Source organism: Zerene cesonia, chromosome 18, assembly GCF_012273895.1.
Source record: "Zerene cesonia ecotype Mississippi chromosome 18, Zerene_cesonia_1.1, whole genome shotgun sequence".
Classification (NCBI taxonomy): domain Eukaryota; kingdom Metazoa; phylum Arthropoda; class Insecta; order Lepidoptera; family Pieridae; genus Zerene; species Zerene cesonia.
This window is the reverse complement of record NC_052119.1, coordinates 6,815,262-6,834,159: the sequence shown is the minus strand read 5'-3', so window position 1 is coordinate 6,834,159 and position 18,898 is coordinate 6,815,262. Positions and strand designations below refer to the sequence as shown.

The 18,898-nt window shown below is 32.8% G+C and overlaps 1 protein-coding gene across 2 annotated transcripts in view; it reads left to right on the top strand.

The window, feature by feature from the left end:
• The first annotated feature begins 4,555 nt into the window (after positions 1-4,555).
• The window catches only part of LOC119833785, a 20,820-nt gene continuing 6,477 nt past the window's right edge, over positions 4,556-18,898 (top strand). Inside the window, exons 1-15 of one of the 2 annotated variants that reach the window (XM_038357963.1) lie at positions 4,556-4,729; positions 9,005-9,162; positions 9,729-9,956; positions 10,249-10,457; positions 11,234-11,534; positions 12,013-12,245; positions 12,714-13,269; positions 13,639-13,829; positions 14,095-14,212; positions 14,595-14,784; positions 15,430-15,774; positions 16,220-16,478; positions 17,107-17,259; positions 17,956-18,232; positions 18,602-18,852. In XM_038357963.1, the coding sequence (XP_038213891.1) occupies positions 9,025-9,162; positions 9,729-9,956; positions 10,249-10,457; positions 11,234-11,534; positions 12,013-12,245; positions 12,714-13,269; positions 13,639-13,829; positions 14,095-14,212; positions 14,595-14,784; positions 15,430-15,774; positions 16,220-16,478; positions 17,107-17,259; positions 17,956-18,232; positions 18,602-18,852 (3,449 nt within the window). In that variant the 5' untranslated portion in view covers positions 4,556-4,729; positions 9,005-9,024. Of the gene's footprint in view, positions 4,730-7,019; positions 7,146-9,004; positions 9,163-9,728; positions 9,957-10,248; positions 10,458-11,233; positions 11,535-12,012; positions 12,246-12,713; positions 13,270-13,638; positions 13,830-14,094; positions 14,213-14,594; positions 14,785-15,429; positions 15,775-16,219; positions 16,479-17,106; positions 17,260-17,955; positions 18,233-18,601; positions 18,853-18,898 lie in introns of those variants that run through there. The other variant, XM_038357964.1, reaches the window with a different exon arrangement.

Sequence of the window (18,898 nt, the reverse complement as noted above, 5' to 3'; positions counted from 1 at the left end):
GTGATATGCCATAACGTAGTCAAAAATTTGATTGTTTAAATTATCAGATAAGATACTAGGCTACATTGCAAATCAAACATGCACACGCTATATCCGCATTCATACTTTTATATTCCATGTCATAATATTTGATTGTTTAACATCACACCGCTTCAATGAAACGGAAATAAGTAATTTCACTATAAAATATTACTCGTTATCATGCATATTCGTAATCAGCCTTTGTCGGCGAACTTCATATCAAATCGTGTAATTAAAACTCAAATCAAAATAAGCACAGACCGTACGTCCGACCTATGTCAGTGACCGGTTTTGAATGCTCTTAATTTTTTTCAGTACCTCGATTTGTGGGTTCTTGCTTTGTGATATAAAATTAATGATTTTTTGGTCAGTGCAGTGCTGCGTCAGGGTACAATAGACACAGTGACAATGGTGTCCCGCTGTCGAAGATATTGACGGTAGGGCGAGCTACCTACGCTCCCTACCGTACCTTTGTCCACAAGAATTTTGGTCACGTCATGGACCAAAGGAAGCTCGTGAGAATGAATCCTAATATTTCATCAAATTATACTATGATGATAAAACGCATTTCCATAGAAAGGAACTTTTGAAATTTTGGTCCTGAGAGAAGATTACAAATCATTAAAGAAATCAAACGTTCTCGAAGCTTCTTTCTCTTGTAGGTATATTCAAATCATGATACTTCGAATTTTTTTATATACAGAATAATTTTTCTCTGTGTTTCAATTTATATAAGAATATAAAATGCGATTTACGACACTTCGTTATGTGATCTCATTTTCAATCTCCATTTAAATCAAATTACTCATTAACAATTATCTTTTGCTAACAGCTCACATAAATGGCCAATAAAATGACGTGCCAATACACATCCCATAAATTACTAGGCGCTTTCTATAGCAATCTTTAGACCGCCGGGCACCACAAGTTAGGGTGGTCGGGATTGTTATGACCGCATTACAATTTAAACCAGTGGTTCTTTGTAAACAGCCATCATTGTGTCCAACCTTGCAGCATTGTCATTTACCACTAGATTTATGGCAGGCCAATATCATTTCATTAGCACCAATACCAACGAACTGTTTATAAATCTGTATGGGCTCAATATCAATTCGATTGACGACATTTACCGTTGTTATGGGCAATAAATCGAAGGGATTATCTTGTCCGTGGGCCGTGATTAGGAGCCATCGACGTTCGGCAATATATCCGGGGGACGTTGAAAATTAAATCGCTAAAGCCCAGTTAATGGTGGAAGTACAATCTGTGGCTATGGCTAATGATTTAATGCGTACAGTGTTGTAAAGCGTTGTCATGATGTCGTGTACAGGGGACAAGATTTAGTTCTCTTTTACATTCATCGTAATTACTTGGGTCCATTCATTATATTATGCCGATGATGTTATCGGTCATCCCAGTTATTGATCACATGGAATTAATATTATATGCCTTATTTTTACTCTTTGGTATTTATTCGTCATATAAATTACTATTTTCATTGAAATCTTTTGTAATCATAATAAATCTTTATAGCTCATCTTTATATATATCTTATCTATATCTTTATATATCAGCTTTTGCGCTGTTTAACATAAAGCTTCTCTTTAGTGTATCATTTCTTATAATATCTTATTTGTTCAACAGCACATTAATTGTTTTCGTATAGCAGTATTGCAGGTTCAGCCAAAAGGAATTTTTAAATATGTATACATTCATATTTATCCAAGTTTATGGGAACAAAAAAGCACGAAAGTGATCACATACATCCTATGGAATGGCAACCGATATTAAATTTTGAATAACCACTGTGAAAGATAATAAAAAATTTCAATTTATCCCTTATTATATATACATATAGACTTACGTAATTACGATATTATGATATTGGTAAAATTTATATTGCTTACAGTTAGTTATAGTATAGTGGTATATGTCATGAACAAAATAAACAAAACAACAACAAAGTTTTTGATTTAAATTTTACTTACGCCAAAAATTAGTCTTTTCAATAATTTACCTACGATGTGATTTGCCAAAACGGTGGAATATATACATGTAAGAAGATTTATTTACATGCCGACCACATTATTATTACAGAAAAAAATGTCATTGATTTGATCTGTGCCTATTTCCTTAACACTATTAATTAAAATAATATTAGTATTTAGTACATTAGTTACATTTGTAATATTAGAAAGAAACTAAATTTTTGTTTCATAGGACTTTGATAGATTTACATGTATATTTTAGGTATATCACATTTCTTAATACTGAACTGTTAATTCATTCTATTTTTGAATTGTTTGATTCTTACGTAAGTTTTACTTGTTATAAAATGTATAAAATGTCTGCTTAGTGACAATAACAATTAAAAATAAGGGCAATTTACAATTACAATTTAGAAAAACTTTAATTATCATGAATCACGATGGATTCGTTTTATTTAATGTGCCGTTAAATTTAACAACAATTGCTTTTTAGTGACTCCATACTGGACAACTTTATGTTTATATGTCGTTAAGATAAGTGTTTCTACGTTTCAAACTAGTGCCGTGAATGGCTCCAAAGTATCGTAGGGTGCATTAGCATAACTCAAACGTTTTCTCTGCTATCATTCTCATGCATTTGTAACTTACAGGTACGAAGTTCCATAAACAAACACTTGTACATTATTGTCCAAGAAACATTAACCCGTATTTATATGGAATTAGGTACGAGTATGTCAGAGTGTTAGCTAAAAGGGATAGTTCACAAATCATAGGTTTTAGGAAAGCACAAAAAGCTTTGAGATAAAATTGTTTAAGGATGTTTCAACTACATCGTATCTTTGAAATGAAGAAAATGTAGTGCTTACAACATTCGTTCTCATAAATCTGCATATATACCTTTCACACAACATATGTCTAAGCTCATTAATGTATATATATGATATGAAAGAAAAGTATCTGGGCAATATAATAAATAAGTTTATTCAAGGGTTGCTTTTTTAAATACATATTGAGTTATTACTAGTTAGTTGTAGTTAAGTGAGTAATACTTAAGCTAGCTATTATAATTATTAAAACTCTAATAAATTAATCGTTGTTTCATGTGTGATACATCACAATACAATATTAAATAAGCCTTTTGAACGCTTCTTCTAATTTCAATTTCGACTGAATATAAAAGGAAATTTATAATTCGAGCACAATATATTGTAAAATTTAAAGTCAACATCACCTTGTTCCATACCAATCCCAGGTGCGTTATCGCAAACAAAATTACAATATTAGCCAACATGGACCAAGACCACACAGCATTATATGACAAAAGACATCGTATGCCGCCAAGATTTCCCTCTATTGTCAATGTCAAAACAAGATCGGTTACAATAAATCTTATTAAAAGTTAAGCCTCACGCAGCCATTCAAAGGTGTCTTTGATACATTCTAAAGAATAGTTGTTTACAGTAAACCGCGGATATTGCTAAAGCTTTTGTAGCTTATGCATCTGCTATACCTGGGTGAAATTATTAGGCTACGTAGTTTTTTTTCGTCTTCATTCACAACGGTGTCTATCATTAATGATTTTTTTTTTAATGAAAACTTCAATGCCTATTTATTCAACTTACACGGATCATGAGAATAATTAATATTAAAGTTTATGCCTAATGTATGGGTGCTCACGGCTCGCAATTTCAAAATAAACTAATGCTATATATTTATAACTTCTTTTCTTGCTTGCTTTTTTGGGCTTGTCTTGCTAGTTCAAAGGAGTCAGCTGTGAGGATCTCGGACCTCTTCAAATTGATCGGTCAGAAGTTCGAAATCAGGCGAGTGGGACGGAAATAATTTAATTTTTCAATTTATAGCGCATGTGGATACATAACATCACAATTTATCGAAACCGGCATGTGGAAGAAGAAAAAAGTTCGCCGACATGTGACATCTGCCAACATGCACTTGTCCAGCGTGGTAGACTAGTATACACTATCTGTACCACAGCTACAGATATTGTATACTAGTCAGAGAATCTGAACTTGACCTGAACCCTCACAGGAGTCCTGTGTATTTGCTCCAGCAAATAAGATTAGTCATATTTTCTATATTTTTGCAGTGCCATCTATGAGTTTTTTACGTACTTAGAATAAATTTTTATTATTTAAAACAGCGCCATCTATTATCTCATCACGTTTTTTTTTCTATTCAATGTAAAATTGAAAAGGTCTTTTAATTATATACTGGTAATGATTTATTTCATAAAAATAAAAACGAGTTGCTAGTAAAATACACCGAATATAAATTTAACATTAATTAATTTAAATAATGCATAAATTTTCATAGACAGTAATATTTTTAATCTGTTGTTGTGTTAATTCTTATTCGTAATTGACATTTGACCATTTACGAACGTGACCAGCCTCTTGAGATGCATTTCAACCAATAGAAAACCAATTTATTATTATGAACCTTTCTATCCAACCAATGAATAGTTTGACAAGAAACTGCATAATGCATCTAAATGCATCAACTATCAACCATCAAATTAAAACAGTTTTTTAATCTGAAACACAACTATGTAGTGTTTGTTTGCTTTGTTGTTGTGGTGTAATTTTAACGTTATGATAAATGGAAATAGTGTTCTTTTAAATTATTGTATTAGTTGACGAAATCGAGAAATAATTTCCAACCCTACTAAAGACGATCGAATTATATGAACATTTACAGGGGTAAGTACGAAACTTTCATTGTTAATATTAATCACCGCACCATGTACAAGATTATTTAATTTTGTAATCATGAGTTTTAACCTCAATATGTTTAAATAACGAAAAATCATAGATATTGAATTATCTGCTTTATTACAGTTAAACAAAAAGAGCGAATAGATTTATATATTTTCAACTTCATTATACCTGACACAGAAAATCTATGAAATTAGTTTTTGTGAGAAGTTTAGTCATTGAAAAGTGTTCAGTTAATTTCAGATATAAAGATTTTAATTTTAAAGCTATACAATATTGATCTAAAATTACGCACAACATAATTTAAAATGTATCCTAACATAAATCAGTCACAAGGATCTTTACAGAGTCACTGAAACTGATTATGATTTACGTTTTGTGAAATAAACCATGATGATTCTAAATTCCTAACAGAAATGTTTAGAATAACATTGTGGTGTAAGTTGAAGTTTATCATGTTTATGTGTAAAAATGTTTCACAAATCACAGAAACTGATAGAAATGGTATAAATACAATCATAACGATTTGTAAATTATAAAACATTTCATGCCCCATTTTGTAAATTTTTATATGCATTCTACTCTGCCATCAATATCAATTGAACAAGAGTGATCTCATCTGCCTGAGTGTTATATTTTCCATGTAACATAATTTATTTATCTCAAAACTTCATTTTTATTGCTAAGTATCATGAAGGTAAACTTTTATACAGATTATCTAAACTACATCAACTTAAGAAACTGTTTTGCGGAGCTTTTCAAATACAAGTATATAACAGTTGTGAAAAAAAAATATATCCGTAATAATTGTTATACATTATTGCATGATGCAACTTATAAATTTAAAGTTCCAATTGACAAAATAAAAAAAATATGTCATACAGGAAATTACACTAAGTTCATGCTAATATTTTGTGAAAAATCATTGTCAAATAAATCATGGTTTTTCAAACAATAACTGTATCTTGGCATGCTTTTGATCAACATTCAATGTTGAATCTATTTAAGTAACACCATTTTAATAATTGTGTAAACCTATTTTTAAATAATGTGGGAATTCCAGGTCTTATCACTCTATTATCAATTACTTGTATTTGTAAGTGACACCAATAATACCAATGTTACTAGCGGTGACAAATGACTCCGATACACTGACCTTAACCTAGAAAATGCATTAAGGTATCAAAAAGTAAATTACTGTGATATAATAGATTGTATGCCATTTTTCAATGTATTATATTGTATGGAGATTATTCTATTTTAAGAATCTTTTGGAACAAATGCAACTTTTCCTTAAATATTTATAGTTACTTTAGATGCAATTAGTATAAATTAATTTAAACTTCATAGTGTAAATTTATTTAAATATACAAAAATACTAGCAAATATTAAATATAGGAAAAAAAGTTAAAGTGGGTCAAAATTTAGTTTAAAGGAGTCACATACATACTAGACTAGACCTGACTAGCCATATACTAAGCAAAAAAAGTGTGTTAAAATTAAGACACATAAACAATCAAACGGACCTGTAATGTAATAATGTAATGAATTTTGATGTATGAAAAAGTATAATTACTAAAGTTACAACTTTTTATCTTGAACTTATGGATGGTAATGATACTACAATAATAAATAAAAATGAATTATTTTTAAAATTGTTGATGCTATGAAATTTGATCGCTCACTTTTATGAAGTAACATATCAAATATCTTGTCTTAGTATTCATAAGCTGCTAAACATAGGGTAATAGCGAGATTTTAAGTGTAGACATTTATGCAGAAAAATATACAATTAAGTTGATGGTAGAAGACGGAAATAGATCAAAAATTTTTTTAACCTCAGCACTTCCAAACATTGTTTCCCTATAATTTTCCAATAAACACACACCCTTCAGTTATCAGATCGAATTATTTATGAGGATTTTTATTTTAATCTTAGAAATCAAGCATCATGTAATTTGAATGTTTGACATTTCTCAAATACAACATATTATTACATTGATCTGTGTGCGTACTGACGTCAGATTTTGTATTTGTCACACAAATATGAAACTGCTTGTAGTAAAATTATCATCTCAATAGTTTGTAAACAACCTTGACAATCGTGATAGTTGGTGGTGCGGTCAAAAACCTAATTCGTGGTTCATTACATGGTATATACCTACTAAAGATTCGTCGTGTAGGTGGCACTCGTCATGAAGGTTATTCAATATTTTAGCGTAAACTCGGTCCGAATGCTAATAACTTAACAATACTCATTAATCTGCCGCGATTTGTTGCTACCAGACGCTCGTCGAAATTTTTGTCGAATTTTATATTTGAGTGTTTCCTTTAAGCGGTTGTAATATTTGTTTGTAATTGTTTCTTCGTTACTACTATTGTTCATTTATCATCTGTAAAAGTAAGTTAAGTGTATAATTATCTTTGATTTAGTAAATTCGCTTTTTTTCTATTATGCGAGACGTGAAGACAAGATTTCAATTTCCTTCTTAATCGTAGTTTTAGTGTTACTCGAAGAAAAGGATTGGGTATTTAATACACTTTTCAGTATCATAAACTATCAATGTCCCAAGTTCTGTTACGAGCTACGCAGAAATAAATTGTGTTCAGTTTCGAATCCATTTATTTAATGCTCCACTTTTCTAAAACTCTTAGTACCAGTTACAGCTTATTCGATTAAAAATCAGGGATAATTCTGATTCACATATTAATAATTGTAAATGCATTACATTCATAAACTACTATAATTGCTATCCTACTTTATTCATTTTTATTATGCAACTAAATAAATATTTAGGAGATTCGTTATAACTGACACGATCGTTGCATAAAGTAGGTATTATTTAATATAAGCAGTTTCCGCCTGGGGTGCTTCTCACGTGCACTTGACATTATCGTCTTTGGTTCAGACAAGATGCATCAGGCAGATAGAATGGATTCTTCATGATATATTAAAACGTCAATGTATAAGATATTAGTAAGCCCTAATAATTATTTAAAGTAACATTTCAAAGCAACTGATTGAAGATTGTTATTTTTTTATGTCACAGTCGGCAAAGGAGCTGGTGAGTCGCCTGATGGTATGTCTCACCACCACCCATATACATTTGCAGAGACCTTACGTCGGATTGCCAACTTTAAATTTTTCTCCCACACTCACTCACTCTCACAAACTCCCACACTCAAAATTTTCCGTTCACATTTTAATTCATAAACATTATCTCGCGACAGCTTTCTTTTCTTCTTCACTATCGAAATTTTCTCCGAATTTGATCGTTCCTTAAAATTCATAATTTCATATTTGAATTAAATGTCCAAAGTTTCAGAAAAACGTATTAGAAATGTTATAATACATAATTTACCTTTGCATTTAGCATATGGATAGCGGTGAGATTCCATCCAATGGGAAACGCCAAAGAGTCGTGGGCGGATGAGATTCAAAATGGATTGATGATAGATGAAAACTATTATATTGTGTTAGGCACGTTACATTATTTTGATTGTGTTTTTCTATTGCAATACCTTATCATGTATAATGTCCATATTTTACGTATCCTGTTACTGTTATCGCTCCTTTATCTCTTAACATTCACCTAAACAATGGATTCTTTCATAAACATTAAGTGTTTGAATGAATCAGTGTGATCACGCGGCTACTATCAAAGGCTATTAGCCGTTTCGAAGGTGCCCTCGGCAGGAGTGGATATGCATGTAATTAACGCAATTAATGGACGTACTTGTTACTAAAACTGGCGGAAAAAATTGACGAACCTATTAAACTAAATATCTTCACGTACGTATCACACACTGATTAAAACCTTGTTAATTCAAGGATGTAATGATGTCCTCGACATCGACGGAATCAGGAAAGATTTTGTAAAAGCATTTATAGGGTACCCATATTACCATCAGATATGTTAGACTGAAATATATTTTCCGGAATGGAAACTCTTCTTTACTTAATATCAATCGATTGTATTCTTTGTAAGTCGTAGATTGAACAAAAATATGAAATTCTCTGGCTTCTTCACGATAGAGAAGATTGTATTCCCCCATAAAAGTAACATTTAATCGAATAAAACTTGCATAAAATGTCGAGTTAATGGTCGGTCACCTGAAAATCTCATAACAATGAGAGGGTTTGTATTGAATCAATGATGAAACCATTGACCATATCCGTTATATCAGATATATCAATTTATAATATTTAGTACATCGTCAAGTCATAATCCTGTTACATAAACAATAATTATTTCACAGATGATTGAGAATCAGTCAAAATGGATATTAGAAATCGGATGTTATTGCAACAACATCAGCAGTTAATTGTGAATGATCTGGACGTCAGATACATACTAGACGAATTGTTTAGTAAACAAGCTATCTCACATAAGGATTTCGATCATATTTACCAACTGGTGAGTTCTTTTCTCTTATATTGTTATATGTCTTGAGTACCGATGTACATCTAGACTACAGATGTATTTGATAATTGCAGTTATATAAACGTAACGTTCATTACATTTCAAAGATTACATAAAAATAAACAGGTCTGTCCAGATGGACGAATGCGCGCAGGTTAGTATCATATGCGTTTTCGGATGATTCGCCAATAAAACTTATTGAACTTGCAATCGTGGAAGGATGTAAAGGGGATTTGAACCGGTATTCGGCAATTCCCAATTCCTGAATGATAATAGCTGAGGATTTTCAGTCTAATGTTTTAATATTCTCCCCTAGCGATGTTTAGAGGTCAGGACTCAGGAGGAGTGTCTTTTCTTGGTCACTAACATTATTTAATTGAATGTGTATAGATAAAACATTATCGATTTAAAGGAAGTTTTATCGCTTTGTTTATAAAAATAAATTTGTACAACAACGTTCATAGACGTGCGTCACTTTATAATCATTATTTTTATTTCGTTTCATATTCGTATTGGCAATTGCCCCGATTTCGCTAATTATATTTATAATCTCTTGCCAGAATGATAGAGCCGACAGGGTCCGTTTTTTGATAAAGTCAATCCTTCAAAATGGCAACAACAGTGCGTACGACGCCTTCGTAGACAGCTTGGCGAAAGACTACAATTGGATATGGAAGAAGTTCGCTCTAGCTGACAGCAAAGCGATGATTGAAGATAGCTTTGAGGATAGCATCAGTAGGGGGGATGTGCCTCGGCTGCCTGATCATTTCGTTAGAAGGATTGCTGTGGTATGTAGTATTTAAACTTACTAACACTACAATAGAAAAATAAAACTGCAAGTACTATAAATTAACAACGTTTTTTTCTTCTATCTTCTATTTGATGTTGTGAATGTTAAATCATTTAAATACAAATAGTAACGTACCCAATACAATTCACACACTATTTTAGGTTAAAAAATAATAATTTTCTACTGCACAACCAACAAAAAATATTGTTTACAATTATTATTTTTTTTAGCAGTAAAACCTTTACCTATTGCCTGGGAACTTTATATATTTTTTCTTTTTTTTTTCTCAGGAGGAAGATGTAGCAAATAAATTAAAAACATTAACTCGTCACAAAATCCTGGCCCTCCATGGTATGTCCGGCTCAGGCAAGACCTGTGTGGCCATCAGTGTGCTCCGGAACAATCCAGAACTCGTCACCGATGACTTCAATGGCGTCGTGTTTTGGCGCAATCTGGGCAATTGTAAGACTGAAGATGATATCATCGCTCAACAGAATAAGTTAGTATTACATTATTGTGAAAAAAAATTGTTTCATTCGACAGCTAGCTGTATGTAAAATATTTGATTTGTGTGAAATAATTTAATAACTCATAAATATTTTCAACTTAAAAACCTTTCTTTTACATATATAACATTAAATTGTGTTCACTCGAACGCGGAAATAGATAACAGTTATGGTCTAGATCTGAAATTATATACAAAGTTAAATGACAGCTTTTACGCCCTATAAGGTTACTAGTACCTTACCATACAGTTTTATAGTGAATAACCATACTAAAGACCAAATGCGTTGAATTTATTATACAGGCTGCCTATTTGTCAATTCATATTAGGTTTTACTTATTTACATAAACATATTTAACGACGCACTAGTCAATTAAAAATAGTTTGTATTGATCTTAAACATAATTTTTTTCTTTTAATAAAATTTTTGTAGTTAATTTTATTTATTTACTAGCTGACTGGACAAACGCTGTTTTGCCTTACTCTTATCAAAAAATTCATGTTGGCCGATTGTCAGACCTACCCGATATGCACACAAAATTTATTATTATTTGTGATCGATTTTCATCCGTTTCGGAGGAGTATGTTAACTAACATTGTGACACGAGAATTATATATACAGATAGAGATATTATAAAGAATATTTATTTACCTATACTCGTGATTAAATAATAAGTAATTTGAAATGCTAAACCCTCATTACACTTAAAAAAGGAATTGTACCTGCTCTCGAGTTTGAAGAAATTAATCAAATTATTTCTCGCTTCCAGGTTATACCGTAAGGCATCAATATTATGTAATCAATCAAACAATTCATTCATGAATTCATCTATATCGATGTCCAGTATCGGCTCCAACGCAGACTCCGTATCTAGCTCCGACTGGACTTGCCAAGAGCTGAAAGATAGATTGCGAGCTATGTTCTCAGATCCAGCTCTCAAGAAAGCCCTATTGGTTTTAGATGAAGTGAATGAAAAGAAATGTTTGGAGGCGTTTGATATTGGCTGTAAGATTTTAGTAACCACAAGGGATACAGATGTAATATGTACTTTTCATCCGCAGATTGTTAAAGTGAGTAAAGTACTTGATTTATAATGTGACATAAAATTGACCTCTTCAATTGTGTAAAATAGCAAACATTTTTAACAAGACATATCTTTAGCTTTAAATTTACCTTTTTTAATCCAATGTTTATTTAGATAAAAAAAAATAATAATTTATGGTCGCTTTTGTCTGTAAAACTCAATAAGAGCTAAGGCTAGACAGTTTATCGCCCTATTATGTCGTCATATTTATAGACCTTTTTGTGTTATGTTCTGTATTGCATGCATAAATTTTTTATTTATTTATTTATTTAATTTTATGATATTTATTTATTTATTTAATTATATGTAAATTAATTAATGAAGTTGCAGACAAACTTCATCACTGCGTCTTATTTTGGGTTAAAAATTTGTTATTTCTTACATAGACCATTGAAAATTTGTTATTTCTTACATACCGTGCATGATTTGAACCATATAAAAATACTACCAATATTGTATTGCAGATAGAAAACCATTTCACCGAAGAGGAGTCTCTATCGCTGCTCTCATCATGCATAGACGTACCAGAGTCAAAGCTACCTAGGCAAGCGAAGAGATTGCACGAGATATGCAAGGGCAGTCCCTTTCATATCGCGCTAATTGGCGCTGAGTTGGCCGAGAATAAGGAGAGATTGGTCCATGATACGAGGCATTGGAACTATTATTTAAACAAGCTGGAGAAGAAGGAGTTTTTCTTGTAAGATTCTTTATCTTTTGGTAGTTAAAATTATTGTTTCCTTTGGTTCTAAATTTGTTTTATTTAAAAGAGGTATGGTGTTAAAGTGTTATAATAACTAAGAGATGATAAGCAAATCTCTATTTTTAAGCAAGTTTTCGCCAGCGACTTCGTCCGCGTCGACGCTAACTCATAGCGCATGCAGTGGAAGCTCAGAAAAAAATCCCCCGATTTTAAAACATTCTTCGTTGCTGCTCCGCTCTTATTGGTCTTAGCGTAATGATATATAGCCTATAGTCTATGGCTAACACTGAAAGACTTTCAAATTGGGCCAGTAGTTCCTGAGATTAGCGCGTTCAACCAAACAAACAAACTCTTCAGCTTCATAATATTAATTATATAATACTTATTTAGGATTAATAAATCACAATGTCTTCTTATTAAATCTTCATATTTATATCATATAGTTTTTGTTACTCAATTTTTCAGTTTAACAAAACAAAACGGCAATCCAATGAAGCCGATAGAAATGTGCATTAACTCACTGAAACCAGACATTTTACCGCTATTTAAAATGCTCTCAATCTTACCGGACAACGCTAAAGTATCGGCCAAAGTTCTCAGCAAACTGTGGAATAGAGACATAAGCAAAGTCGAAAGTATTATGAAACAGTTACGAAGCAAATCGCTCATAATCGAATTCTACGATCAAGAACAAAGGAATTATATATATGAAGTACATGACTTAATCATGAACTACTTGAAAACTACAGTCACGGAGGATGAAGTGAGAAAATTGCATAGAGATTTCCTAAAGAGTTACAAGTATGATGCGGATAATGCGCCGGAAGAAATAGAAGATGACGGATATATAGCGTTCTATATCGGCTATCATTTGTTTCACACGCAAAATTTGAACAAACTATGGAGTTTGTTCGGTAAACTGTTTTTGGATCTCAAATTCTTGGGAAATAAAGTCAGGTTGACCGGACCGGCTGATGTTATATTGGATTTGCGAAAATATGAAGATTACATTGTTGATGGGGCAAGTAGTATATTATTTCTTATTGTCTCTTAATGTTCTAGTAATAGAGTATCGGTATTCGGAAAAAATATTTATTTATCCTGTAGCTAAACTTCCACCACATTTGACATCTACAAACCCGTACTTTGTCAGCATGGTGGAGTATGACCTGAACCCTCATAGGAGGCCTGTGACCCAGCAGTGGGAACATATATGGGCTGATGATAATGATTATGATCTAGTAACAAAGATTCCAAATAAAAACATTGTTTCCTAGACCCTTGGCTGTACCCCACTCAAAACTGTCTTGTAGATACTAACACAATACACTAACCTAATAAAATTGATTTGTAATGGCTAACAATAATATGTCAAAAACACCTCTCTCAGGAATTAGACAAGGAACTACTATACAGCATCAGACTGTATCTGAGCACCCACGGAACGGACTTATACCGCTCCCCCAGTACGGATATAGTGCAAAGTATCTTGCAACATGAGAGTAAAGGCATCCTATATACAAAAGCGTCGTCTATTGCGCAACAGGGATGCGACAAAAACGAAGTCTATTTCGAATTTCTGTAAGTTTTTTTTTTACTTAAGAAGTAAATTATATAGCGACATAAATAATAGTTTAAATATGCAACCATCATCAAACTATGTTTCATGTTATAATTTGGAAAACTTCTAATGAAAACTTTAACATTGTTGAATATAGTCAACATATATTCACTCTTAATTGACAAATTAATGCTTGCAAATTATGTTAATAATTGGTATGAATTTTTGTTTAAATTGAATTGTTTTTTTTTTTATAATTGTATAACATATACAAATATTTGGCAGGCATGAGCAGAATGTGGAAGAAATAAAACACACAACGATAGATGCCAAAGAGATAATTACAACAGTCTGCTTTCTAAGGAATTACGTAATGGCGGGTACTGTTACTGGTGCTATAAAGGTGTGTGATGATGAAATCAGCGTTTTTTATTATACATTACTACTTTCTATTTTCATTTGTGTTCATACTGGTGTTATTTATAATCACACAATAGGTACTAAGATTTCAAAGGGCTAATTGAAAAAAAGTTTTTTTTTTTTTAATTTAAAAAATTGTAATTTTTTTTTTTTGAAATTTTAACTCATTTTGCTACGGTTTGGCAAAAAACGGGGGTTCGAATCCCGCCTCGTGATCTTCTCTCGACAAAATTTCTAAATTATAATTTTTAATTCTAATTGTGCCTTATAATGTTTTGTCAGCAACGAGGCAAACATTTGTCTGTGGTATTTAATTTTTCTCAATCGGATCATATCGTACACTCAACACAAATTTGTTCCGTCAGTTCTTCGAGATATCAACGAACAAGCTGAAGAAGGAGGTGCAGTGCGGCGCGGGCGCGCTGCGCTGGGTGGGCGTGTGCCCCGCCAGCCCGGCGCGCGCCGCCGCGCTGGCGGCCGACGGCGCGCTCGCGCTCTACTACCTGGACGAGCTCGACTGGGACGCGGACGCGGACGCGGACGTTATAGAGGAGGGTACGTTATTGACGTCTCGCGCTGTTTGCCCGTTGCGCACCCGTTAACCGACTTCGAAAAAAGGAGGTTATCCATTGTATATTTTTTTTTTGTGTGATTTTTACCTCGTTTCTGTTTGGTGGGTGAACCGTTTATAAAAATCCACATTCCGTTTTAACATTTCACACTTCTTAACCGACTTCAAAAAAGGAGGTTATCGATTGTAATTATTTTTATTTGTTACCTCGTAACTGTGTTCAGGAAGAACCAGTTTTAGTAGTTTTCAAACTCTGTTTCGCCATTTCTAACTCATTTAAGCGCCTACAGAGATAGGAGAAGGTTTTTAATTGGACGGTATATTTTTTGTGTTTGTTACGTCGTACCTTTTTGCTGGGTGAACTGAAAATAATGATGCCAAAAAGCCGTCCCGTGGTTCTTATGCGACAACATTCCGCCGATTTTCATGTTCATAAATGCTTTAGTAGGATCTCTGAATAAATTACATTTCGTCACCTGTATGTTTGTATCTGATCGACTCTTTTAGACTTTATTTCATTATTTTTATATGAAAATAACTCTATGCTTGCACTTCAAAAACATAATTAGGAACATCAAAGACTCATCACTCAATGAAAAACTGTAATGGCTAATCAAATTACGTTACAGAAAACGAAGAACCATTAAACAACAACGACGCAATAAACACAGTGATACAACCGAAACTGGGGCCCTTTCTATCCTGCCGTTGGGCAAACACAGACGAGCTGATCATCACGCACACAGCCAAAGAGATCATCATATACAAGACGAACGGACAAGTGCATTATTTCATAGACAATTTGTATAGAAACAGTGATATGTTGTGTTGTGTTTTGTGCAACTTCGACAAGCACGCGATCGTGGCTAGTGCGGGCGTGAGCACGTACACGTTGGATGTGATTGATTTGAAAACGAAGACGAGACACAGTTTTGCGGAGACCGGCTTGGTCTTGGATATATTGGTTGTTTCTGGTGAGTGTTTCATTCATTAGTTATATTAGTATTGTTTTTATTTTACAATATTTTGATATGTTTTGTGTGAATTATAAAAGGCTGAAATTTCACTGAACGTTTATGAAGATGTACCGTCTTGCATAATATTTCATGTCTACAGTATTAATTTAACCTCAATGTTGCAACATAAACAATAATTAATATTCCTAAAATGTTAAACATAAAAGTACATACATACATTTAATAAAAAATTGTGTACATATTACACACATTATTTAGTACATACACAAATTCTTTATTACTTTATAAATGTTTCATCTTACACATCAAAAGTTTCATAACATCAGAGAAATAACCATTATAGTAGTAATAGCGAATGCAAACATGCTAATAATAATATAATAACGCATGCAAATACATGAATATTCAATCAAAACCACCACCTCTATAATAATTGTTTCAGATAACAAAATAATAACACTAAAAGAAAAAGAAATATCAGAATTCGACTGTAAAATGAGTACCTATATAAAGCAAACGTGCACAACATGCAATGGCAGGGTTATAATAACAGCTCAAAGTATAAAACCTAACATGTCCTTCTTATCAATGGCTGTGAACAAATCTGGTACTTTAATGTTTGTATCAACGGACGATAGCAGAGTACTGTGTATTGATCTTAAGACTTCAACTCATATATTTGATTTGGAAAATCGGAGAGGGTGAGTATGGTCATACTAATATGGATAATTCATATGTATTATTTAAAATTATTTATAATTTTAATAATTTATTTGTACGCCTACGTAATATTATAAATGCAAATGTAACTCTATCTGTCTGTCTCTCTCTTATTCACGCCTAAACTACTGAACCAATGTGAATTAAATTGGGTACAGATATAGATCGAGATCCAAGAAAGGACATAGGATAGTTTTTATCCGAGAAATCCAACGAAAATGAAAACTACGTGCTAAAACACATGTATTGAAATTAACACCTTATTTCGTGGCAGTAATGTTAAAAATCTTTTGTATCGCTTAGAAAACTACCTCTTAAACCTGAAGGTAGAATTTTGCTTTTTTATTGTAATTATGAGCCTAAATTTAAGTTTTATTGTATTGAAATGCTTTATAAATGAGAAATTTTTAAGGAGTAGAAAAAATTTAATCACCAGGCGCGATTCGAACCCGCGTAGCTATCCATAATCCGACCTCAGTAATCGAATTTATTCTACTCTTTCGGTTTTATGTGCCTATGGGACACCCCACGCCTTCTAATGAGATGATTAACTGATGATTGTCAGTTATTTATTTATTAAATACCAATTAATAACACAAAAATTTTCAGCAATGTAGTAACAATGGCGATGAGCGAATTCCTAATGGACGACTTCGAGCCCGGTTCCGATGTGCTGTTAACAGGCACCGGCACTATTGAGAACTCTCTGAAAGTGTGGTTCTTAGACCCCTCGTTTGTGTCCCAGAATGCTCATAAGAACGCGTAAGTTGTTATTTATTCATACTTGTATATGTCATTTTTAAGTGAAACCTAATATTAAAATGATCACATATATCTCCCTAAACTTATGACATTTATTTGTTTTTATACTCATTATGGAATTAATATTTATTAGTGAATAATGTTTAAACAATTATTTATTTCGTTTTTTAAATCAGGTCAAACTCAATGCAAATGGTCGCTGTTGATTTCAAAATTCTAAATCCAATTTAATAGCTGAGGAGAAGTGAGCCGTGTTTAGTTTCTAATATTGTTTGTTATGGGTATTTACACAGTCTCATACAAAAGTAATGCTCAACCAATCCGTAAACACTAACCACTTATAACCAACGAACTTATAGTCAGGCTTTAAGGCACTCATCTATGTATGAATGTATCATATACATAGTACCATGCTACTACACAAGATGTATGTACTATTCATACATACATCTTGTGTGGTTTAAATATCAGTTCAAAAAATTCAAAATTCAAAATTGTATATTTGGAAAGAAATGTCATAGTGTACTTAAACTAAAATTAACAATGACACCCATAAAAGCTTGTTTGACTGTGGCACAGGTGCCAACGCCCGCCTCCATACAAGAAATAAGTTCCACTAATTAACAATTTAAACAAAAAGATATTTATACTAAAATAGAAAAAAAAATCACATCAATGACTTTACTACAATTTCAGCAAGGTCCGCCTAACAACGAAATTCGACGCAAGTTTCATAGCGACACTCTCGCCGCACACACCCACACAGGCGAACAGCTCGCCGCACAGCACGCACACTACGCCGCAGCGGCACCAATCCTTCGCCAGCGCTAAGGAGGTTAAGAAAATACTGAAAAGCACTATGAGTCTGGACAGGCATATGCTGAAACCGCTCAACTTGAAAGGAATATGTAATGGGAGTGAGAGCACGGCTCTGCCGCTGCTGGCTGTGGTCGATGATAAGAATAACATACAGGTAATTTAGACAGACAGTATTAATTAAGAATAAGATAGTTTGTTAGTTGTTTTATTTTGCAGTAAATAAATTATCTTTTATCTGTGATTTGAAATTAAACATTATTCATAGTATTTTTTTTAATAACCGTATGCGTGAAGGAAGGGATGCCAGACAGACGTGCGTAACGCGTTGCATAACGAAATGGGTCACCCTTACAAATAAGTTATCACTTCAATAATTACATTATAATTAATAAAAAAAAAAACCTTTTTTTTTCAATTATCTATGACTTTTTGTCCAATTTCGTTGAAACTAACTAGATAATTGCAATTTAGTGGATATAGAATATGTCTTTATACTCGCATGTAATCAATGTTTTCATAACAGGTGATGCGCGGTCGAAAAATATTAACAGAAATATCAACAGACACTGATGAAATCATAACAACACTGAAAATATCCCCCTGCAACCAGCACGTAATATACGGCCTGCAATCCGGCATCGTCCGCAAATTCTCCCTCCGCACTAAAGAGAACATCGACATCATGGACGTGTATAGTCCCGTGAAGTATTTGAATTTTGTGAACGCTGACATTCTGATAGTAGCGGGGAAGAACCGGTGCATTATGGCGTACAGGCTGATGGAGAACGGCGATTGGAAACCGGAAATGTTGCAGCGGGGC